Source organism: Heteronotia binoei, chromosome 1, assembly GCF_032191835.1.
Source record: "Heteronotia binoei isolate CCM8104 ecotype False Entrance Well chromosome 1, APGP_CSIRO_Hbin_v1, whole genome shotgun sequence".
NCBI lineage: Eukaryota > Metazoa > Chordata > Lepidosauria > Squamata > Gekkonidae > Heteronotia > Heteronotia binoei.
The window spans coordinates 121,709,227-121,734,034 of NC_083223.1; the positions used below are offsets into that span (position 1 = coordinate 121,709,227).

Below are 24,808 nucleotides of genomic sequence, written 5' to 3' on the forward strand. Positions count from 1 at the left end.
GAGGTGCCAGAAGATTGGAGCTGGGGAATGTTGTCCCCATCTTCAAGAAGGGAAAAAGAGGATCCAGGTAACTACCGACCCATCAGCTTGACGTCTATACCTGGAAAAGTTTTAGAACAAATCATCAAACAGTCAGTCCTGGAACATTTAGAAAGAATGGATGTGATTACTAAGAGCCAGCATTGTTTTCTCAAGAACAAGTCATGTCAGACTAACCTGATCTCTTTTTTTGAGAAAGTGACTGACTACCTTGCTGGATTGGGGGAATGCTGTAGACATAAACAGGTTTCCTACCTGTAACTGATGATCTTCGAGTGGTCATCTGTGCAGTCACACTGATGGGAGTAGGTGCCAGCGTCGACCTCGATCGGTAAACTTCAAAAGCTGCGGATTTCCGCGCCTACGTCCCAGTGTGCATGCCCGGCAGCCCCCCCCCCCCGCGCATGCTCACTGGGACAGGAGCGGACATCCCGCTAGTTCCTTCTGACCGCCGCGTCAGCCCCTCAGGAGGGACCGTCAGCAGCGGGGAAGGCGGGCGGGTAGTGTGACTGCACAGATGACCACTCGAAGATCATCAGTTACAGGTAGGAAACCTGTTTATCTTCTTCGTGGTCTCTGTGCATCACACTGATGGGAGACTAGCAAGCTCAAGCCTACCTGGAGGCGGGTGCGACGGTCCATCACGAGGAGATCGACTGCAGCACAGTGCGGCCCACAGAGGAAGCTTGCCTCCGCCTCAGATCCAACGCGTAGTGCGAAACAAAGGTATGTGGCGATGCCCACGTGGCAGCTTTACAGATGTCCTGCAGGGGCACCCCTTTCAGGAAAGCAGCTGAGGTCGCCACAGCTCGCGTGGAGTGAGCCCTGAGCGGGCCAGGGAGAGGCGTCTTGCTAAGCAGATAGCACAGGCGGATCGTCCCCGTGATCCATTTGGACAATCGTTGTGAGGATATCCTCTGACCCATAGACGGCCCGGCATAAGAAACGAACAGTCCAGGACCTTTCCGCGACGGGTTCGTGCGATGAAGGTAGAAAGACAACGCCCGCTTCACGTCCAGGGCGTGCAGGCAGCGTTCAGCGTCGTCGGCCGGCGACGGAAAGAAGACCGGCAGGAAAATTTCTGAGTGTAGGTGAAACGGTGAAATCACCTTGGGCAGAAACCTGATATCAGGGCGGAGCATCACCCCGTCCGCCGAGAAGATGAGGTAGGGGGCATCGCAGCGCAGTGCCACCAGTTCTCCTACCCTCCTTGCAGACGTGATGGCCACTAGGAAAGCTGTTTTCCATGCTAATAGGTATGGAGAACAAGAAGCCATTGGCTCAAAGGGTTTCCCCGTTAGGGCCCTCAGGACCAGGGGCAGATCCCAGGCTGGAGCGGGGTTGCGTACCGCCGGGTACAGTCTCGCCATGCCCTTGAGGAACCTCTTGGTGTCCGGGTGCGTGAAGACCGACCGACCCTCTATGTGATCGTGCTGTCCGGAAATGGCCGCCAGATAAACACGCACTGACGACTGGGCCAGACCCCTGTCAAGCAATGCAATCAGGAAGTCAAAAATTACAGGCAGTCCCGCTCTGACTGGTTGTGTAGAGCGACCTGACGCGAAATCGGCAAATTTCGCCCATTTAGCCGCATACGACTTCCTTGTGGAGGATTGTCTAGAGTTCAACATGACAAACTGTGCCCTGTCGGAGATCACAGGCGCCAGGCGGTTAGGCGGAGGTGAGGCACATCGTGATGTAGAACCCGTCCCTGATGGGAAAGCAGGAGGTCCGGGGCCTGAGGGAACTGGTAAAACCTCCCCTTGGACAGGCGCAGGACCAGGGGGAACCAGTGCTGTCTCGGCCACCACGGGGTCACCAGGATCCCCTTCGGGCGCTCCCGTAAGAGTTTGTGCACCACTTTGGTAAGCAACGGGATGGGTGGGAACAGGTACACCGAGTGGTGGGTCCAGGGTATCAGGAGGCCATCTCCGAGGGCCAAGGGATCTGCTCCCCCCCTGCAGCAGAACAGGCTGCACTTCGCATTGTGCCTGGTGGCAAAAACGTCCAGTTCTGGGGTACCCCACTTCTTGAAGACCGGGTCTAGAAATTCCCAATTCATTTCCCAGTCGTGGGATAGGGCCCCCCCGCGGCTGAGGAAATCCGCCTGCACATTCTTTATGCCGGGCAGATGTGCAGCTTGCAGAAAAACCCCCAGCGACCTGCAGAGTTCCCAGATCCTGATGGCCAGCTGGCAGAGGCTGCGGGATACCGTCCCCCCTTGCCGGTTGATGTATGCCACCACCGTCGTATTGTCGGTCATCACTGCTACCGACTGCCCCCACAGGAGGGGTTGAAAAGAGAAGATGGCATGGAAGACGGCCAGTAGTTCCAGCAAGTTGATATGTTGCTGGCTGTGGTGAGGCGGCCACCTGTCCCCGACACATACTCCTCCCATGTGGGCTCCCCACCCCCACAGGGATGCGTCCGTCGTGATCGTTAGAGCGGGCGCTGGCTTGTGGAAGGGCGCCCCTTCCACCAGGCGCTGCTTCTGTCCCCACCACCTCAGGGAGTCCAAAACCTCCTGAGGTACTGTTAGGCGACGGGAAAGCGGCTCCCGGTTGCACTTGAAGTTTCGTAGGAACCAGAGTTGCAGTGTCCGCATCATCAGTCTCGCAAAGGGGAGCACCGCTGTGGTGGCTGCCATGAGTCCTAGAAGCCTCTGGACCTTCCTCGCAGAGACCACTGGATTCCGCTGGAAAGCCGCTACCATCTGGACAATGGCGTCTGCGCGATCGGGAGGGAGAAACGCCCTGCACTCTTGCGTATCCAGTATGGCCCCTATGAATTGTACCCGTTGAGCAGGTCGGAGACGGGACTTCTCTTGATTGATCTGAAGGCCCAGCTCTTCCACCAGAGCTAGGGTGATCTCTATGTGCCGCAGCAACGACTCCCTGGTCTCTGCCACCAGGAGCCAGTCGTCGATGTATGGGAAAAGTGTTATCCCCTGCAGCCGCAGGTGTGCGGCTATCACCACCATAGCCTTGGTGAATACTCGCGGGGCCGTGCAAAGCCCGAACGGCAGAGCCCTGTATTGGAAGTGTTCTTCCCCGACTGTGAAACGAAGGAATTGCCGGTGGAAGGGGTGAATCGATATGTGAAAGTACGCGTCTTTCAGATCGAGCGTGGCCATCCAGTCCCCTGGGCCCAGTAGCGGGAGGATATACGGCAAAGTTGTCATCCTGAACTTGTCGCATCTTACGAAGAGGTTCAGGGCTCGCAAGTCCATTATGGGCCTGAGGCCCCCATCCCGTTTCGGGACTGTAAAGTATCGGGAATAGAAGCCACGTCGCAACTGGTGCGCGGGAACCCTTTCGATCGCATGCTTGCAGAGGAGAGAGCGCACCTCCTCCCTGAGGGTCTGTGAAGGGGGGGTATAAACGAAGGTCGGGGTGGGTGGAGGGTTGGAGAACTCTATCCCATAGCCCTGTTGAATAATCGACAACACCCAGCGGTCTGACGTAATGCGGGCCCAGGCAGGGAAAAAACACGCCAGTCGGATGAGGTCCAAGTCCACAGGGCCACCCGGAGGTAGGAGGCAGTCAAAGGCCCTGCTTCTGCTTGGATCCCTTCTGCCTGGGTGTCTGAGTAGAAGGAGGAGAATATTTGGGCTTCTGTTGGTACTGCGGCCGGGTATACGCCGACGGCTTGGACCGCCACTGTCGTTCAGGTGATTTCGAGTAGGGCTTCTTGTGCCACGTCTTTGGCCACTGCCGTTTTGCTGGAGTACGAGGGCTGGACACTCCCAAGTTCCTTGATGTTTTTATACTTTTATCCATCTCTTGGAGTACTGAGTCCGTGTTAGAGCTGAATAACCCTGAGCCATCAAAGGGCAGGTCTTCCACATATGCCTGCGTATCGTGCTGCAGTGCCGTGGAGCGGAGCCAGGAGTGTCTGCGGAGGGAAATGGCCGTCGTCAATGCCTTGGCGCACGTATCTCCGGAATGTTTGGCCGAATTAAGCTGCTGCCTCGCCAGGGTCATGCCCTCCTTTTGCAGCTTCCTGAGTGCGGTCTTTGCCTGTTTGGGTAGAGAACCAAGTATGGTGGAGACTTGGTCCCATAGAGCGTACTGATATCTGCCCATACAGGCCGCATAGTTCGCAATCTTGACTCCCAGGGAGCCTGTGGAGTAAAGCCTTCTCCCTATTGCATCCAATTTCCTTCCCTCCTTATCGGGGGGTGTGGAGTGAGTCTTTTTTGCTTTCGATGAGGAGGACACGACTATGGAATTCGGTCTGGGATGAACGTATAGGAACTCTGCCGATGACTCCTGGATCCTATACATATGGTCCAGCCTGCGGGAGGACACTGGCGTGGACGCCGGCTTGTCCCATGAGGACTTGGCAGTTTGTAGCATAACATTGGTGAGAGGAAGTGCTACAGCGGTAGATGTGTCCTGCTGGACTATATCAAACACCGAGTCGGTAACGACGGGTTGCGGTTGGACCGTCGGTAACGAGAGGGTTTGGGCCATTCGTTTTATCAGGTCGCCGTAGGACTTGAGGTCCTCCGACGGCGAGATAGGTTGTTCCTCCGATGTCTTCCCCGGTGGCGATGTCTCGTCCGGCGACGATGGTCCTCCGTCGGGTGACGAACCACCCCGCGATCTGGGGGATTCGCTCGGATCGGAGTCGGACAGATCCGACGGTTGCACCGGCTTCGGGGACACTGGAGCTTTCGGGATCGACTTGGGCTTCACCGACGGGGTGACCTGCTGTTGTTCCTTCCTGCGCAGCTCTGGAGGCTTCGACGCCGACGCTGCTTCTTGGACTGTGCGGAAGGAGGTGCGAGACCGGTAGGATGTTTGAGAGGCTTGGTCCCAGTCAACCTGCCGTGGTGGCAACCAGGGATAGGGTGGATAGGCCCCATACAAGTACTGCCACTGTCTTTGGTCCCACGGGACCTGGGCTGGGGCTCCGCGTGGCGAGGCGTCTTCGTCCTTGCGGAGAGGAGACCGAGACTTGCTTGCCGAGCGGTCTCGACGCCGATCACTTGGCCGAACCGGCGGGCTGGATCGAGGAGTGCTTCGGCCGACAGGGCTGCGATCGGTACCGATGCATTGGCCCGACTCAATCTCTGAGTCTGAGTCCGAGATCACTAGTTGGGTCGACCTCGACTCCAGCGGAGTGCCCGATTGGCGTATTGGGGACGCGAAGAGCTTGAGAGGAGGGACTATCGGAGCCGTAGGGTCCGCAGGAGACACCGGTGCTGAGAGCGGCGCCGATTCATGTCTCTGCTTCTTGTCCTTCTTCGCCTTCGCCGAAGGCGCCCCTTTGTCCTCTTTGCGCCTCTTAACCGGCATCGAGGATTCCGAAGTGGCCGCCGAGCCCGATCTCTTTCTAGGGCGATCGGCATCGGAAGGGGCCCGGTCGGTATCGACCAACTGGATCGGCGCCGACTGATCAGACTGACCGGAAGGCTGTTCAGCCGATTCCGCCGGCTGGCGACTTGGAGAAAGAGCCTGCTCCATCAGCGCCGCCGCAAGTCGAGCTGCCCTGTTCTTCCTGGTTTGCCGCGAAAACTTAGCGCAATGAACACAGGAGTCGGGACGGTGCCGCTCGCCCAGGCACAGCAAACACAGTTCGTGCCTGTCAGGAGGGGCAATTTTACTCCCACACGAGGAGCAGCGGCGGAAAAATCCCCACCGTCTTTCCATACGAGGGAAAGACTAGCGGCGGGAAAAACGAAAGTAGGGAGAGGGGGCCCCGAAGGGCGGGAAAAACCTGCCCCACTCTCCCGCAGCTATAACTAACTATCTACAACTATACTACAACTAAAACTACAACTATCTAACTAACAAGAACAGAGGAAAAAATATCCAGATATAAAGTTCACCGACCGTGGCAGAGAAGATCGACTGATCAGCGCGGCGGTCAGAAGAGAACTGGCGGGATGTCCGCTCCTGTCCCAGTGAGCATGCGCGGGGGGGGGGGCTGCCGGGCATGCGCACTGGGACGTAGGCGCGGAAATCCGCAGCTTTTGAAGTTTACCGATCGAGGTCGGCGCTGGCACCTACTCCCATCAGTGTGATGCACAGAGACCACGAAGAAGATCATTTATCTTGATTTCAGTAAGTCTTCTGATAAGGTTTCACATACTATCCTTGTTGACAAGTTGGTAAAATGTGGTTTGGACCCTGTTACCATTAGGTGGATCTGTAACTGGCTGACAGATCGCACCCAAAGAGTGCTTGTGAATGGTTCCTCATCCTCTTGGAGAGGAGTGACAAGTAGAGGGCCTCAGGGATCTGTCCTGGGACCTGTTTTGTTCAACATCTTTATCAATGATTTGGATGAAGGAATAGAGAGAATGCTTATTAAATTTGCAGATGATACTAAATTGGGAGGGGTAGCAAACACAGAAGAAGACAGAAACAGGATACAGGATGACCTTGACAGGCTCAAAAACTGGGCTAAAACCAATAAAATGAATTTTAAGAGGAATAAATGTAAAGTTCTGCATTTAGGTAGGAAAAATTCATTGTATGGTTATAGAATGGGGGAGACTTATCTTAGCAGTAGTATGTGCAAAAAGGATCTAGGGGTCTTAGTGGATCATACGCTGAACATGAGTCAACAGTGTGATGCGGTGGCTAAAAAGGCAAATGCAATTTTGGGCAGAAGTATAGTGTCCAGATCACATGATGTGATGGTATCGCTTTACTCTGCTCTGGTAAGACTTCATCTGGAGTACTGTGTTCAGTTTTGGGCACCGCAATTTAAGAAGGATATAGACAAGCTGGAACGGGTCCAGAGGAGGGCAACGAAGATGGTGAGGGGTCCGGAGACCAAGTCCTATGAGGAAAAGTTGAAGGAGCTGGGGATGTTTAGCCTGGAGAGGAGGCGGCTGAGAGGTGATATGATCACCATCTTCAAGTACTTGAAGGGCTGCCATACAGAGGATGGTATGGAATTGTTTTCTGTGGCACCGGAAGGTAGGACCAGAACCAATGGGTTGAAATTAAATCAAAAGAGTTTCTGGCTCAACATTAGAAAGAACTTCCTGACTATTAAGAGTGATTCTTCAGTGGAACAGGCTTTCTCGGATGGTGGTGGGCTCTCCTTCCTTGGAGGTTTTTAAACAGAGGCTAGATGGCCATCTGACAGCAATGAAGATCCTGTGAATTTAGGGGGAGGTGTTTGTGAGTTTCCTGCATGGTGCAGGGGTTTGGACTAGAGGTCCCTAGAGGTCCCTTCCAACTCTATGATTCTATCCCTGCCCTATGTTTTAATGGTTTAGTATTTTAGCTAGATTTTAATTATTTTAATTATATGTTTTTGTTTGGTTTACGTGGTTTTTAAGATTTTTTTTATTATTTATGTAATTTGTTAGCCACCTTGGTTACCCTGATGAAGACAGAAAGGTGGGGTATATATTTTGTTTATAAATAAAAATAATAAACAAAATACATTTAATCAAACAACTGCAATATTTAAATGAGGCTTTTCTGGTTTTGGAAGTTAAAATTCATTAAATGAACATTTTCCAAATAATTCTGAGCCAGGACAAACAGGAAATGAACAATATTAAACATTTATTGAAAATGTTTTAAAATATACTTACAGGAAATCTAACTACTGACACATCCATCTTTGTAGCTTCAACCAGAAAGTCCATCCAAAAGTCCACAAGTTCATGTTTGGCAACTTGCTCGTCTGGATTCAGTTTCTTAAAGTGCTGATATATCAAAATAGTCTCCACAATTGACTTGAGGTACCTAGAGACAATGATCAAAAGGACAACTATTAGTAATTTTACATGCTTTATTTGTACTAAATGTCATATTACCAAGTTGAGAGGGTTAGCAGCTTTATTGGTACCTGTATTGGTTTATTGGAATACTGATGAAAAACCTGATTATATCTACAGAGAGCTTTCTCCAACTCAGATAAATGCTTTGGCACTAGTCTGATAAAAAGTTCACAAAAACAGGTACAAAATGTGATTGATGTGAGGTTTTGTCAGTTATCAATCCCAGTCAACTAAGCGCATATGGAAATTGTCAGAAGTTTATTAGAGATCAATACAGAGCAATGAACCTTCATGCTATGAAGACATTGCTGAGAACAGAGAAACAAACAGAATCAATAATATACCAAGCAAAAAAGGATGCAAGTTAAAGCCAGCCCTCGACAGTTGGGTTCCCAGGGTTAGGTGTACATCATAGAGAGTCTTCACTGGACACTCAAGGTTGTCTGGCCAAAGCCAGACACTGCCATGGCTACCAGATAACAGTTTTACTGCCAATGTTCTCCTCATGCACATCTTTAAAAAGTTACAGCAAGCAAAATGTCAAAGTATGCACAAATTAAATACAGAGATGAGCAAAATGGAAAATAAATACTACAGCTATACTGGTATGCAATACAAGATAATTCATGGAATGAAACTGACTGAATGAGTGAATACCCCTGATTCAGCAGAACCATTTGACATCCTGACCCAATTGTCAGGAAACCTGACAATTGGAAAACCTTGTATACCTCTGTCATGTGGGCATTACACTCCATACCAGCTACAGTCCTTTCCTGCTTTGAAGATAACACAGATGCCTACTTCCATTTTAGAAATTTTCACATACTTCAAAGGATCAGTCTCAAAATGTCAGACGATGGGATCTCAAATTAGCCAGGCCTTGAATTGTTGCAAAGTTAGGCTTTATTTGATAATCCATAGGCATCAGAACAAAGAAAATTGAGACTGATACTGTGTAGCAGTATAGAGCACACTTTAAGGGGTATACATCAAAGGGTATTACACAAAGCCACAATTCTAAACATTGCTGAACTGAGATGCGAAGATTCACACGGTCTCTTTCTCTTCTCTTATTGTTACGGTTAGTCTTCCGGGGATAGCCAAGCGGCTGTCCCTGGAGGCGCTTTATCTTCAAAGCGGAATTTTTGCCTTTGTTAGTATCAAGGGAAAGAAATGTTCACACCTGTCAGGGCCCGGCTGGCAGATAAGGAACGACGGCGGCCAACGTCCGGCAGCTGGCCAGAACTCTGTCAGCCGGCTGGGGAGGAGCGCAGGGGTGGTCGTTAAACAGTCCAATTATTTCAACACCGTAAATCAGTCCGGCCGAAGGAGGAGACAGAAAGCTTGGTCACAGGAATGCAGGGGGGTCGGAAGCCAGAGAAAACAACGCCAATTACCTAGGTCAGTCCACAAAGCAAAGTCAGAGTCCAGAAGTTCAAGTCCAAGGTTCAGGCCGGGTCAGGAGTTACACGGGTTCTCGCAGCAAGCAAGAGGGTGCAGAGCGTAGTCACGTCCCAGGAGGGTCATTCGTTGCCAGCACAGTTTGCCTTGAGGTCAGGGTTACAGATATACTGTGCTGGCTTGTTAACTTGTTAGTACTCCGGGCTGAGATCTCTCCTCCCACGCATGCGTGCATCTCTCCGTCTGTTTCTGAACTGTCGCCTCCTCTCACGTAGCCGGCTTACAGGAGGTGGTGATTCAGGAGGGGATGCACTAGGGCCTGGTGTGGCCTGATCAGTTTCAGGTGGCTCCTGCTCTGAGTTAGCGAGGGCGGGGGCTGAGCTAGGGCCCGGTGTGGCCTGATCAGTTTCAGGTGGCTCCTGCTCTGAGTTAGCAAGGGCTGGGTCTGGGGCAGGCACGACACTATCCCCCCCTCAGGCCCCCCCTCATCCAAGCCGCCTGGCTTATCCGGGTAGGCCGCATGGAATTGCCGGAGCAGGTCAGGGGCGTGCAGGTGGGTAGCTGGTTCCCAGGAAGATCTTCGGGGGGGTAGCCCTCCCAGTCCACTAGGTACTGGAGCTGACCTCGGTGCAGCCGGGAGTCCAGGATCTGATGGACCTCATACTCCTCCTCATCATCCACTAAAACCGGTGGCGGAGGCGGCGGTGGGACGTCCCTGTTCGGGTCTGGCGCGGCTGCGGGTTGGAGGAGGGAGCGATGGAAAACCGGGTGGATTCGGAGGTGGGCGGGGAGGCGCAGGCGGAACGCCACCGGGTTGATTTGCGCCTCGATGGGGAATGGGCCAACGAAGCGAGCGGTCAACTTGGAAGACCGGCCAGGGGTCCGGAGATATCGGGTAGAGAGCCAGACGGAATCCCCGACCTGGAGGGGGGCTCCCTCCTGGCGATGCCGATCTGTGGCCAGTTTATAGGCGTCCTTGGCGCGCTGGAGCTGGGCGCGCAGGAGGTCGTGGAGCGCGTGGAGCTCTTCGATCCGGTTGTCCGCTGCGGGAACATCGGTGGACGGGCCGAGCGGAGGGAAGAACCGGGGGTGCAGTCCGTAGTTGGCCGCAAACGGTGTGGTCTGCGTGGAGCTGTGGGCCGCATTGTTGTACGCGAACTCGGCCAGGGGTAACAGGGAGGCCCAGTTATCCTGCTGATAACTGGTATAGCAGCGCAAGTACTGCTCCAGGGTAGCGTTGGTGCGCTCGGTCTGGCCGTCGGTCTGGGGATGGTAGGCGGACGATAAGTGAAGCTCCGTCCCCAAGCCTTGCTGGAACGCCTGCCAAAAGCGCGAGGTGAATTGCGGGCCCCGATCCGAGACAATCCGCTTGGGTAACCCGTGCAGGCGGAAGACGTGGTTCAGGTAGAGCTGGGCGGTTTCCGGCCCGGACGGCACCTTGGCGCAGGGGACAAAGTGGGCCATCTTGGTGAACAGGTCCACCACCACGAAAATACAGGTGTGGCCCTGGGACCGAGGTAGGTCGACAATGAAGTCCATGGACACCACGTCCCAGGGCCCGGCGGGAGTGGGGAGTGGCTGCAGGAGACCGGAGGGCTTGGCGGGTACGTTTTTGGCGCGGCGGCAGACCTCACATGACGCCACGTACCGACTGACGTCCGCTCGGATGCGAGGCCACCAAAAGTCGCGGGTCAGCAGATGGGTGGTTTTGTGTTGCCCGAAGTGGCCGGCCGGTGGTGCATCGTGGGTGAGGCGGAGGATGCGGGATCGGAGAGGTCCTGGAGGGACGTACAACTGCTCCCGATGGTAGAACAGCCCATCCCGGGTGGTCAGTTCCCCGGCAGGGTCTTGCTGCGGGTCTTGCAGGTGCTTCTGGACCCAGGGGTCGGTGGCCTGACTGGCCTGTATTTCGGCCACCAAGGCGGGTGCAGTCAGGGCGGCGGCGAAGACCGTGGGTGGCAGGATGCTAGCCTTGGGGGCTTCGGTAGCACCAGGAGTGTCATGGTCTGGCCGGCGGGACAGAGCGTCGGCTTTCTGGTTTTGGGTGTGCGGGATGTAGGAGATGGTGAAGTTAAAACGTGAAAAGAACAGGGACCACCGGATCTGTCGCTGGTTCAGCCGGCGAGTGGTCTGTAAGTGTTCCAAGTTCCGGTGGTCTGTGAATACTTGGACCGGGTGCCTTGCTCCCTCAAGGTGGTGCCGCCACACCTCGAACGCCACCTTGATTGCCAAGAGTTCTCTCTCCCATATGGTGTAGTTGCGTTCGGCGGCGGAGAGCTGCCGGGAATAGTAAGCGCAGGGCTGCCAGGGCTGACTGGGGTCGTCCCGCTGGGAGAGCACGGCTCCGATGGCCATGTTGGAGGCGTCTGCTTCCACCATGAAAGGCAAGCGGGGATCAGGGTACCGCAAGAGGGGACTGGAGGAGAAGCTGCGCTTGAGGTCGTGAAAAGCCTGGTCAGCTTCCGGGGTCCACTGGAAGGGTTCCTTGGGGCGGAGGAGCCGAGTCAAGGGCTTGGTTAGATCGGTGTAGCCAGCGATGAACTGCCGGTAGTAATTGGCGAAGCCCAGGAGGCGCTGGACGTCCTTCCGATTGCGAGGGGCCTGCCACTGGAGGATGGCGTCAACCTTCGTTGGATCCATCTGAGTTCCTTGGGGGGAGATGATGTGGCCCAAGAACTCGACCGACAGGAGGTGGAAGGCGCATTTCTCTAGTTTTGCGTACAGGCGGTGAGCCCTGAGCCGCTGTAGCACCTGTCGGACATGTTGGACGTGCTCCTGCTCAGAGGTGGAGTAGACCAGAATGTCATCCAGGTAAATGATCAGGAACCGGTCCAGCAGGTCGCGGAACACGTCGTTCATGAACCGTTGGAACATGGCGGGGGCATTGGTGAGTCCAAATGGCATGACCAGGTGTTCGTACTGACCATACCTGGTGCCAAAAGCGGTCTTCCACTCGTCTCCGGCTTTGATGCGAACCAAGTTGTAGGCCCCTCGAAGGTCGAGCTTGGTGTAGATGGTGGCCCCCTTCACACGGTCGAGGAGCTCCGGAATCAGTGGAAGCGGGTAACGGTTCCGGATGGTAATTTTGTTGAGTGCCCGGTAATCATTGCAGAGCCTCAAGTCCCCGGTTTTCTTCTTTACGAACAGGACGGGCGAGGACAAGGGCGAGGTGGAGGGTCGGATGAACCCTCGGGCCAAGTTCTTCTCCAAATACTCCCGTAGGGCAGCCAGCTCCGGGTCCGCCATGGGGTAGAGGCGGCCAGCGGGTAGCGGGGCGCCGGGCATTAGGTCAATGGCACAATCATAGGGCCGATGTGGGGGAAGCTGGTCTGCTTCCTTCTCATCGAAGACGTCTGCAAACTCCTGGTAGGGAGCTGGGAGTGTGGTGGCGGCCCCCAGGAGGCTGGTGGGGAGCAGGGAGCTGGGTCGAGCATCAGGAGACACCAGAGCCGGGTCTGGTTGTAGCGTGGAGCATGGCGCAGGGGCACCGGTAAATTGCAGTTCTCGTTGCACCCAGTCCACGTGAGGGTTGTGGGCCTGGAGCCAGGACAGGCCTAGGATGACGGGGAAGCGTGGCATGTGGGAAAGGTCAAAGGTTTGTTCCCCTTGGTGTTGCTGAACCCATAGGGCGAGTGGTTGGGTCTCGTGGCGGACGGGCCCAGAGCGCAGCAGGCGACCGTCCACAACCTCGACCAGGGTAGGGGTCTTCTTTTCCCGGATGGGGATGCCATGTTTCTTGGCGAAGAGGTGGTCCATGTAGCAGCAGGCGGCCCCTGAGTCCAACATGGCGTGCACGAAGATCCACCGGCCGTCAGGGAGCTGCAGACGAATCGGGACCAGGAACGGGGTAGGTGGGGGGTCGACGGAGCTGGAGGCCCTCAAGAAATGCCCCAGGTCAGGGGCTCCAACTAGACCTGGGGCTGGCCTTTTACCGGGCCAGCGGAGCTTGCAGGGCGCTGTGCTTTGGCTGGACAGGTACTTGCAAAGTGTCCAGCTCCGCCACAATACAGGCACAGGTTGTGGGCGCGCCGACGGGTCTTCTCCTCGGGAGTCAGGCGAGGGCGGGCGACGCCCAGCTGCATGGGTTCCGCAGCGGGGGGAAGAGCCGGAGAACCTGGCGGTGGAGCAGCTGTGGGGACCCTTGCTGGGGCGTGGCCTCCCTTCTGCTTCTGGCGGCGGCTCTGTAGCCGCCCATCAATGCGCATGCACAACCGGATCAGGTCTTGTAGGGCGGCTGGTCGGTCGCTGCGGGCCAGTTCGTCCAGGATGGCATCAGAGAGCCCCTCCGTATACTGGTCCACCAGGGCAGCTTCATTCCAGGCCAGGTCCTGAGCCAACAACTGGAATTCGGTGGTGTAGTGGGAGACAGAGTTTTGGCCTTGTTGCAAAGTCCGTATCTTGCGGTTGGCCGTCTCAGCTCGCACGGGGTTGGCATAGGCAGCTGTGAAATGTGCCTTGAAGCGGGGGTAATCTGCTAACAGCGGTGAAGATTCCAGCAGTAGGGGAGTGGCCCATTTGGCCGCTTGCCCTTTAAGCAGGCTCAAAACAAAACAGACCTTGGTCTTGTCTGTAGGGAAGTCGCCCTGCCTTATCTCCATGTACAGTTCACACTGAGCAAGGAAGGCAGGGAACGCTTCCAGGCTTCCTTCAAACTTGTCAGGGACACTCACCGGGCAGCGGGCGCGAGGCGCGGCTGCAGCAGCCAGAGCTGTAGCATTGGAAGCAGTCTGCTGCTGGAGTGTAATTACAGCCTGCGTCAGCTGTTGCACTTGGTCGAGAAGCCCCGACAGGGGGTCCACGCCTCCTGCCGCTTGGTCAGTCATGGGGGAGCCGGGTGAGTTATATGGGTGCTGGCAAGCTGTCAGGGCCCGGCTGGCAGATAAGGAACGACGGCGGCCAACGTCCGGCAGCTGGCCAGAACTCTGTCAGCCGGCTGGGGAGGAGCGCAGGGGTGGTCGTTAAACAGTCCAATTATTTAATTATTTCAACACCGTAAATCAGTCCGGCCGAAGGAGGAGACAGAAAGCTTGGTCACAGGAATGCAGGGGGGTCGGAAGCCAGAGAAAACAACGCCAATTACCTAGGTCAGTCCACAAAGCAAAGTCAGAGTCCAGAAGTTCAAGTCCAAGGTTCAGGCCGGGTCAGGAGTTACACGGGTTCTCGCAGCAAGCAAGAGGGTGCAGAGCGTAGTCACGTCCCAGGAGGGTCATTCGTTGCCAGCACAGTTTGCCTTGAGGTCAGGGTTACAGATATACTGTGCTGGCTTGTTAACTTGTTAGTACTCCGGGCTGAGATCTCTCCTCCCACGCATGCGTGCATCTCTCCGTCTGTTTCTGAACTGTCGCCTCCTCTCACGTAGCCGGCTTACAGGAGGTGGTGATTCAGGAGGGGATGCACTAGGGCCTGGTGTGGCCTGATCAGTTTCAGGTGGCTCCTGCTCTGAGTTAGCGAGGGCGGGGGCTGAGCTAGGGCCCGGTGTGGCCTGATCAGTTTCAGGTGGCTCCTGCTCTGAGTTAGCAAGGGCTGGGTCTGGGGCAGGCACGACAACACCAAGCACTAGCAACAATCTACAACTCTCTACTTTGATATGCAAGGTCTTTCTCATGGTTAGTAACAGCGCTTCAATATGGCAGTAGTGCAGCTAAGCATTTTATTTCAGGAAAAGTTACAGCGTCTGACACATACACACCTTTGTATCTCAAATTCCTATAGTGCTTTCTTCCAGGAGAGCCATATTGGCCTCATGAACATGTCAAGGTCAATCAAGGTCACAGCAAGTACAATGCTTTTTTAAAAAATATACCTTTATAATGCTACTCCCTATGAATCAGGAAGATCTTGAAACAAGTCACAACAATGGTCAATTTGTTCCATCATTCTATATCCCACACAAGTGAGAACAGATAATCCCAAAAGGCCTACAAGCAGGATCAAAGCCTGACAAATAGATATGAAGTCTCTTCCCACAGTTACCTCCAGCAACTGATACTCAGAGGTGCACTGCCTTCAAACATGGAGGTTCAATTGAACCATCTGAGGTACCCCATGATTTTACCAGATGCTCTTTATACACCCTCTCAGCCTTAATTTCTCAAATGCAAGACAGGGATAGTGACACTGTCCAACTTCACATGATGCCTTTATAAATTTCAGCAGTATACATCAAGGTTGCCAGTTCTGACTCAGGAAATATCTAGCAACTTAGGGGTGGAGCCAGGAGACTGGATGAAGTCAGGAGCAAGGTTGTGAAAAGCATGACTGAACTCCAAAGGGAGTTCTGGCCATCACATTTAAAAGGACTGCACTCCTTTTAAATGCATTTCCTTCATTGGAAATAATGGAGGATGGGGGCACCTTCTTTTGGGGTTCATAGAGTTGGACCCCTGGTCTAATTTTTTTTTAAAACTTGGATGTGTTTTTAAGGAGTGGCACTAGATGCTATGCTGAAAGTTCGGTGCCTCTACCTAAAAAAACAGGCCCCCTCAGCCCCATATTCCCCTAGATCAATTCTTCAATATACCCTATGGAGAACCAATCTCCACAGGGTAAAATGGAGGGCCCAGCAGACATTCAACCCCTACCCCCCCCCCTGCTTCCTGATAAACCAGAAGGAGGGGAAGGGCCTCCAAACCAGGGGATCTTATGCCCCATCTGGGGATTGGCAACCCTAACAGAGAATCAATACAAAAATAATATTTAATTTTAATAAAGTCATTGTTACTAGCCTATTGCATTGTATTGCTTAGTTTTATTGTATATTTAATTGATTTTATAAAATTAATTTCATAAGTCACCTTGAGTACAGGTAGGGTAAACAATGAGATAAACAAAGTGCTATGTATTTTAAGGCAAGTATTATATTAGTAATATGCTAAAGGTCACATCACACATACATAGTGCACACAGGCCTCTTGATAATTTGTAAAGCAGTCCTGGGAATATGTACCTTACAAGAATCAGGTGAGCAGGAGTATATGTGAACACAACACACTAGGCTCAGGGACAGACGATGTGTTCTGCATTTTTAACTGCAGGCAGTTCCAGCTGAGCTGAAGAGAACATCTTTGGGAATATCTAAGGAAATGCTTACTACCAGATCAAAACTTTAGAACTCCCTCTCCAGGGAGATTCATCTGTTTCTCTCTATTGTCTTCTGCCAGTGTGCAAAAGCCTTTTTGTTTGGTTTGGTCTACTCCAATAACTGTTATTGGCCTCCTTCCTGGTTTTTAATGTTATGTTTATATTTTTATTGAACGATTGTATATATACTTTATATTAAATGTTTTTAATCTTGAAATATTATGTTTGATGCTTGCTGCCCTGGGAAACTCATTTGGGTCAAAAGGCAGAATACAAATATTTTAAATAATAAACAAATAAGTAGTTCTGGGCAGAAAGCTCAAAGGTCTGACTCAGGTTGTTAGCTCTATATATTCAAGCACATATGAACCCCTTTCTGGGTACATAAAGCATGTGAGATAATCCCTCTTAATCGACAAACTAGTCTTTAAAGTACTAGTAGACGATTTTCTAATACTTGTCTTTGTCAAGCATAGGTATCTCAACTAGGGATGGGCACGAACCAGGGAAATAGATGTTCATCCCAGTTTATGGTTCATGAGATCACACCAACCACAAACCTCCTCAAACTCCCCGTCTACTGAACCAGTTTGGTTTGTGAGATTTCTGGGAAAATCTCAGATTTTCCCTCCCTCCTTTCTGCTGCTGGTGGCTCCCCAAGGCCAGCAGAACAGAATAGGGGGGAGAGATCTTGCGTAAGTAATTTAAATCGCTTTTGCCAATGGGTGCTGCACGCAAATAAAATCCAGCTGCTTCGACTTAACTCTTGAGTGATGCCCACTTGCAAAAACCATTTAAAGGGAACATTTAACCATTTAAAGTTAGACACAATGAAGGAGAAAGCATCCTTTGACTAGATTAATGAGCACTTGTGCAGTTCAGTGTGCCTGCAGCATATAGATTCAAATGCCAATTTAGCTATGATATTCCACAGATGATCTTTGCCAAGTTTCAGTCTAATCTCCAAGGCAGTTGTTACAGTGTTAAAGAACTATTCAAATGAAACACAGCACTAGATTGTTTATCTAGAAGAGTCAGCACTAACAGAGCCTACTGTTATTTGACAACTGGGAGGTCAACAGCTGTAGAGAAAACCAGTTTTTCACTGAACAGAAGTGCATAAAGGTGAAATGTATACTTCTCTTTTCACCTCTCCATGCATCCAAATCCAGTGGAAGTTTGCCAAAAGTTTTAGAATGCAGCTAAATGTTTCATAATGTACCATTTGTTTTTTCATCTTTATATTAATATTTTAATTCCTGAAAGCTGTCCTGGATACATTGGCCAAAGGCCAGGGGAAAATATAGTAAATTAATATGAAACTAAATGTACAACAACAGCATGTGGGTTCTTTGGACAGGGGGATAACTTCATGTGCACACCTACCATTCCCCTGGGCCTTGTAATTCATTACCTTCTCTTGGTTACATATACACAGATGCAACCTCCTCCGCCCCCGGCAACTGATATGAAACTCACTATGAAGTTATATCTTATGGTTGCTTTTAGAAACTGCAGTACACCATTCTCATCCCTGAACTCAGCAAAATGGCTGGCTCGTTTGCAGCTAAAGATGCTAAGAAGGACAACAGTAATCACACATACGCATGTTCAGTATTTTGCTACCCAGTAGCCTTTGAAGGATAAATGCTATGCAGAAGTGCCTCATCTGTACAGTGGATGAGAAAACTAGAGAGTCAACACATCTAAAGAGAAAAAGAGGCAACTCAATTTCAATGTTTAATTGCCATTATGTAGGCTGAAATGTTAAACTGGTTTGAGCTAATAAAGCAGGTTAAGAGGAAGGGGAATAATCTGGCAACAGAACTAGCAGTAGCTTGTGTTCTTATTCAAGAGTGCTTGTGAACGCTGCCCTTGTCTTTGAAAGGATCACGTGGCCTAAATGATTTTGTATATACAAGTCTGTTTTTAGGATAAAAGAACTGAAATTTTCTAAGCAGCCATTTTAAACTACAGCAAGCGATATTCTCTGCTATTTTGAAAATGATGTGAGCTTACTTCAGAATTGTTTTGTGATAAAAAATAAGAACAAAAAATGAAATACCATATTTATATGATGACCTTGTTTTCCCTCAGACAGGCTCTGAGCCAACATTTAAAAGAACATAGTTCTCTTGGGCAGATTCAGAAATCTGAGAAAAGAAAAATCCCATTGTTTCAGCTTTCGTGCTTCAGAAAACTGAAATACAGTACAATAATATACACTTCTGAAGCTGCTAAATTTAACATGTGCTGCTAGTGCATCATCTGTCCAATGACTTACCATGCTGGTGTCTTCAATCTAAAAAGTTTTTCTGAGGCCTGAATCACTCTAGTATGATCATTTGCCAAGACACTTGCTCCCAAGAAAAATCCCACTTCCCAGTAACTTTGCAATTTTTCCAGGTTTCCCTTTTTTCCAAGCAGGCTGCTTATCTTTACTCCTAAAGAAACAAGAAAAACAAACTGCAATTCAACATTCCAGTTAATGCATACTTAAATTCCACTGAGTTTGTGTAACCATCTGCAAGGCTGACGTTGGTGCTCTGCAGACTGTTCCTCCTTCTTTCTCTTACTGCTCATTAGTATCCTAAATCCTAAATGTATCAAGATGAATGAAAAAGGGAAAATAAAACATGTGATTTCATCTGACTCTAGACCAGCATCAATTGGTACATGTGACAGCTAGGGTTGCAAACAACTCCAAGGGAAAAAAAATTCTTCCCCTTTTAATAGAAGCTGAAAATGTGTGAAAATGACCAGCTGAAGTTTTTCATGGCACAGTTTTTCACTTCATTTGTTCCCAGTGGGGACCCAAAGTGGCTCACATCATTTCCCTCCTCCTCCACTTTATCCTCACAGCCACCCTGTGAGGTAGGTTAGGCTGAGAGTGTACGACTGGCTCAAGGTCAAAAAACAAGCTCCTATAGAAGAGTGGAGATTCAAACCTTGGTCTTCCTATGTCAAAGTTCAACATTCTAACCCAGTAGGACTCAGTCTGAAGCCTGTGGGAAAATATATTTGCAAATACCATCAACCAGAAGGGCCACATTTACTTCTACTCCTGGCATGATTCCTACAACCTCAAGGAAGCTCACAGCTTACCCCTTCCTCAAATGACGGCTCTGACCATACCAAACCCTTCTGGCCAAGAGCCTCATCCACTTTCCTGAAACATGGGGCAGATGCCATATTGGGAACCAGTGCTCAGAAGGGCCACAAATGGCATGTCAAAGAGCCACATATAGCTCCTGAGCCACTGAGTATCACTGCCCTAACCATTACACCACAATTACTAAGATAGCATCACCTGGTAAATAATATACCATTAGTATATCAATAATATATAATGAGAGCCAGTTTGGTGTAGTGCAGGGGTGGCCAATGGTAGCTCTCCAGATGTTTTTTGCCTACAACTCCCATCATTGGCCATGCTGGCTGGGGCTGATGGGAGTTGTAGGCAAAAAAACATTTGGAGAGCTACTGTTGGCCACCCCTGGTGTAGTGGTTAAGTGTGCAGACTCTTATCTGGGAGAACCGGGTTTGATTCCCCACTCTTCCACTTGCAATGTCCTTGGGTCAGCCATAGCTCTTGTAAAAATTGTCCTTGAAAGCTCAACATTACGCATAAACAAAGAAGTCTAGCTACATGTATCACAGCATTTTTCTTAAAGGCAGAGGATGACAAAAGCTAATTTGCCTGAGAATTATATTAATATTATATATTACCAACTTTCCGTAGCTCAAAGGAGGTATCAAACTGGTGCCCGGCAGCCAAGAGAAGTACTGCATAATTAATTCCTGACTGTAATGTTGGTTCTGACTCAAATGCTTTCTTGAACCTAGAAGAACAACAAGTTTATGTTTTAAAACAAGGCAGTTTTCCAGGGAGGCAATTACATTTTTGGTACTCTGAGAGCTGATCATCAGTTTACTCAATGCACTCAGCCCTTTCAGGCACAAAATATTCTACTGTTTTCCATCCAGGCCTCATGGTTATTTTAAGAAGCCAACATTTATGACATCCTCCTACCATTTCCTCATATATTTATGCAATTATGAAAAATATAATAATAATAATAATAATAATAATAATAATAAATTTTATTTTTATATCCCGCCCTCCCCCACCAAAAGGCGGGCTCGTTAACAGCATTGCTATTTTGCACTGAAAGCTAAAAATATAAAGTCTGAACATGAGCACAACAATTCTCTAGGACAGTGATGGCGAACCTTTTAGAGACCGAGTGCCGAAATGCAACCCAAAACCCACTTTATTGCATAGTGCCAACACAGCAATTTAACCTGAATACTGAGGTTTTAGTTTAGAAAAAACAACTCATAGTGAAATTAACAAACTGAAAGAACATTTGGTCTGGATAGCATTTGCTTAGGAAACCAACAAAATAGTAACATGTCAGAATGGGAGAATGATGGTGAGAGTGTCATAAGGCAATAAATGGAGGCTATTCATTGCTCTGTTGCTTGCAGGTCTGAGTTAAACTGAGAACATGCCTTTCTCAGAGGCCCACCTAATTTACTTTTGAACATGTAACATACATTATAAACATCATTCTAGTTTGCCATCAGGGAAAAAGAATACATTAAAATATAGTGTGGTTAGTAGGAGCTGGTGGTTAGGGTGTACAAATCAGATCTGGGAGGTCCTGATTCATATGCCCACTCTGCCCTGGCAGCTTGCTGGGAAACCTTGGACCAGAAATATATCGGAAGCATTGTATTTGAAAGGAGAAAGCCTGCAGTTCCTCCCTTTCCACTCCTAAACCAGAGGCGATCCCTGCCACTGTTTCTTTCAGAGTAGTGGGATCCAATATTTCCTGCAATAAACCCACATCCCTTCAAAAAACCATACTTGATTCAAGGTCCTGATCTCTCCTCCCCCACCCCATCCCCACACACCCATACTCTCTTCTTCCCTTTGACTTGAACTGTGCCAGAACAGTTTTGAAATACGAAACGCAAACAGGTCTTGGCCATATGAAAACATGAAGCTGCCCTATACCCATCGTTCTAGTGCAGGGGTGGCCAAACTGTGGCTCAGGAGCCACATGTGGCTCTTTCACACACATTGTGTGGCTCTTGAAGCCCCCATCAGAAAAGGCATTTGTCTCTTTAAACCACTTCTTCAAGCCGAGCCAGCCAGTGGCTTAGAGAATACATTTAAAGTTCAAGTTGCTTTCTTTCCATCTCTCTCCCCACCTATTTTCCTTCCTTCTCTCAGACATCTGACGTTCGTGTCTGGTGGCTCTCACACATCTGACATTTATTCTATGTGGCTCTTATGTTAAGCAAGTTTGGCCACCCGTGCCCTAGTGGGTCCCATCTAACCCCCTCCCTAAAACTGCAGGAACATCTGCAAGGAATTTTCCTCTGTGTGTTGTGCTTGGGGGCTTCATTATGGTTACACCCACCCCCCACGTCAGAATTCCAAAGGTGCCCACAAACTCAAAAAGGTTGGAGTGCTCTGTTGTCTCTCTGAAGGAGGCCCAGTTAGGGTTGCCAGGTTTGGGTTGGGAAACACCTGGAGATTTGGGGGAAGGAGCCTGAGTTTGGTGAGAGGAGGAGCTTCAATGAGATATGACTCCAGAGCCTCGTGCGCGGGGGGTGGGGTGAGGGAGCACGCGTGCCCACAGAGAGGGCTCCGAGTGATGCCTCTGGCACTCGTGCCGTAGGTTCGCCACCACTGCTCTAGGACATTTATTCTAAAATTATTACTTCAATCCATTCAATTTAGACTGATACATTTCTGTTTTAAAGTTGATTATGAAAGATGGGCACAAACCACCAAAATGCAGTTTGGTCCAAGGTTCGTAGGCATACCACGAACCGAACTGCAAACCTCATGAACCCAGTCAGCTCGCAGTTTGCTCTACATGGAGCAGCTGTTTAAAAGGACTTTCTTGGGCAGCTGAATCCCAGTTGAATCCCAGACAACCCCAGACTTGGAGCCATTTAAACCTATGTTTTCTGCTACCCAGCTGTTTTTCTGTGAAGAGCAGAAAGAGCAGCTAAATTTTGTGAACTTTAGTTTGACAGTCAGTTTGTGCCCATCCCCACTGATTACCATACTCAGTCCGTGTTCCTATGACACTAGGGAAATGAATGCAGAATTAAGCGATACTCCAATGTGGAAGGATTAAAATGTATAAACAGGAGTTTTGCCATTTGTAAACAATAACAGCCTGACCTGGATAGCCCAGGCTACCCTGATCTCATCAGATCTTGGAAGCTAAGCAGGATCAGCCCCAGTTAGTATTTGGATGGGAGACCACCAAAGGAGTCCAAGGTCACACACATCAGACAACAGCAGACCACCTCTGTGTATCTCTTCCTTGCAAATCCTAAAGGGTTAACATAAGTCAACTGCAACTTCATGTTGCTTTCCATCAGCGAACAATAACAAACTCAAGGGTATTATTGATAATATATAATAACAACCAATGTTCATACAGTACACTTCAAGTGTCCAAAGTGTTTCCCAATCATAATCTCAGTAAGCTTACAACAACTTTGAAAGGCAGGTCAGTATCATCTCCAGGTTGCTGATGAAAAAGGAAATGGGAGAATAGTGGCTTGTGTAAAGCCACCTCTTGAGTTCACACCAGATCATCCATTTATTCAGTCTGAAGAGAGATTTCAAATAAGAACAGCCCAACTCTTGAGTTCAAGATTTAAGGGCCCAAAGTATATGCTACATGCAAACTCACACAGACTGTAGACAGTAGAGAGAAAGTCCTTTTATGGTTTGAAAGGGCAACTGAGAATGGATAAAGTCATGGGAAGGACACCATTCAGTTCTTTCCATAACCACCATTTCTCTACCCCTAACTGTTCTCTTCCAATAGTTCCATTTTTTCCCTCTGAAACAAGTATTTCTAACCCTGCAGTGACAATCTGAAGCAGAGAATGAATTGGTTGAAGCAACCTTCCCCCACTCCCATTGCTCAGTGTTTCATCACTTGCTCCTGAAGCAGTTTCACAACTGAAAAAGAACTGCTGGGCTGCATGTAGTCTGGCTCTCAGCCACCACACTGTACCAGATCTCCTGCCTCCCTTTCAAGAAGGCTGTTATATGTGCCCATGCCACTGGTTTAACAATCTAAAGAATCAGCTCTCCCATTTGATTGCTTGCGATTTACAGTGAGGCATGACAAAACAAGGAAGGATGTTTAAACTTAACAAAACATTAATTTCCAGTAAAAAGCCTTTCCTGCCCTTCTTCATTAACCATTAACACATTGAGCACGCATAGACTATTTCATTCGTGCCACACACATTTTGGCATCTCAGTCATGGCAAACAGAAAGGTTCAGAAAGTAAACAGGTGGCAGGAAGCATTATTTCTTTTGTTAAAAGTTAACTTGGCCCTAATTTTATGACTAGCATTTAATTTCTTAAATGACATGGATATTCTCAAGTTTGTTTTGCAGTTATATATTTTTATCAAAAATTAGTCATTTTTACAGTATATTGTTAGCAAAGAATAAAATTCCACAGTTCATAAAATGAACAATCACAAGTAAAAAAAAGAATTCACATAAATCAAGGTTAACTCTTTGCTTATAAAATTAAAAATTCAGCTGGATATGTAACATTTTACAAATGTATCTGTTTCAAACCTATATTACTTCCGAAATTTTATGCAGAAGCAAATACAAAAACAAATTTAATCCAAACAGATTGTTTTGCCTTTTTAAATCTGCATTTATCCAGCCAACTTAAACACAGAGAAAAATTGGTAGGCTACAAGACAGGAATTTTGGTAGCACAGAAAAGAAAACACCACAGTTAAAATATGTTCACAATGACTCTCTTCCCAAGCCCTATCTGGCCACAAAACAAGGTTAAAGGTTTTATTGCATACCCTGTGCTAGTCCAGCCTTTGCCCTCTAAAGCCAGACAGTTTCTTCTTTAGATCAGGGACATGAAGTTGAAAGTAGATCTAAATAACTCAAACAATGCAAGAAGCATTACAACCTCCTTACCTTCAGGGCTTGTGGAGAAACAAGAATTGAATGACACAACTGGTGTTGGCACCATTTCTGCTATCACCAGCACCCGATAGAACAATGTTAAGAACCTGACTGCTTTTGCCAACATGTTTTAGCCTTTGGAAAGCTGTGAGCATGTCACATCACAGAACAAACTGCAGAAGCAGATCCCCTCCCTTCCAGCCTGATTATAATAAGTCTGATATGCTGGAAAAGGTACAGATGGCTCTGCCAAAGAGGCTCATGAGTCCTAGTAACCTGCATTTAGACTGCTCACAGTACATGGCAGCAAAGACAAGCCTCTTTAATGGTTATGCTAACATTAAGTCAGGGCTAACTGTTACATTACAGCACGTGGAATGGTATCAGTTCTTCATGACATTCATGCATTACAGATCCTTGCCCCAATTTCTGGGGAGTCTCCATGCCAGTGCCAACTAACTCCAAAAATATCAGGGATTGGCACAGAAATGCTCCACTTCATCAGGGTAAGCCATTGGCTTACCAGGTGACACTTTAT

The 24,808-nt window shown here is 49.3% G+C and overlaps 1 protein-coding gene across 1 annotated transcript in view; it reads right to left on the reverse strand.

Moving 5' to 3' along the window:
• Positions 1–24,808, reverse strand: part of MAP3K5 (mitogen-activated protein kinase kinase kinase 5) — a 208,598-nt gene that overhangs the window by 79,970 nt on the left and 103,820 nt on the right. Inside the window, exons 8-10 of the mRNA XM_060240022.1 lie at positions 20,006–20,118; positions 18,561–18,720; positions 7,604–7,757 (exon numbers count right to left, since the gene is read on the reverse strand). Of these exons, the coding sequence (XP_060096005.1) occupies positions 7,604–7,757; positions 18,561–18,720; positions 20,006–20,118 (427 nt within the window). The remainder of the gene's footprint in view (positions 1–7,603; positions 7,758–18,560; positions 18,721–20,005; positions 20,119–24,808) is intronic.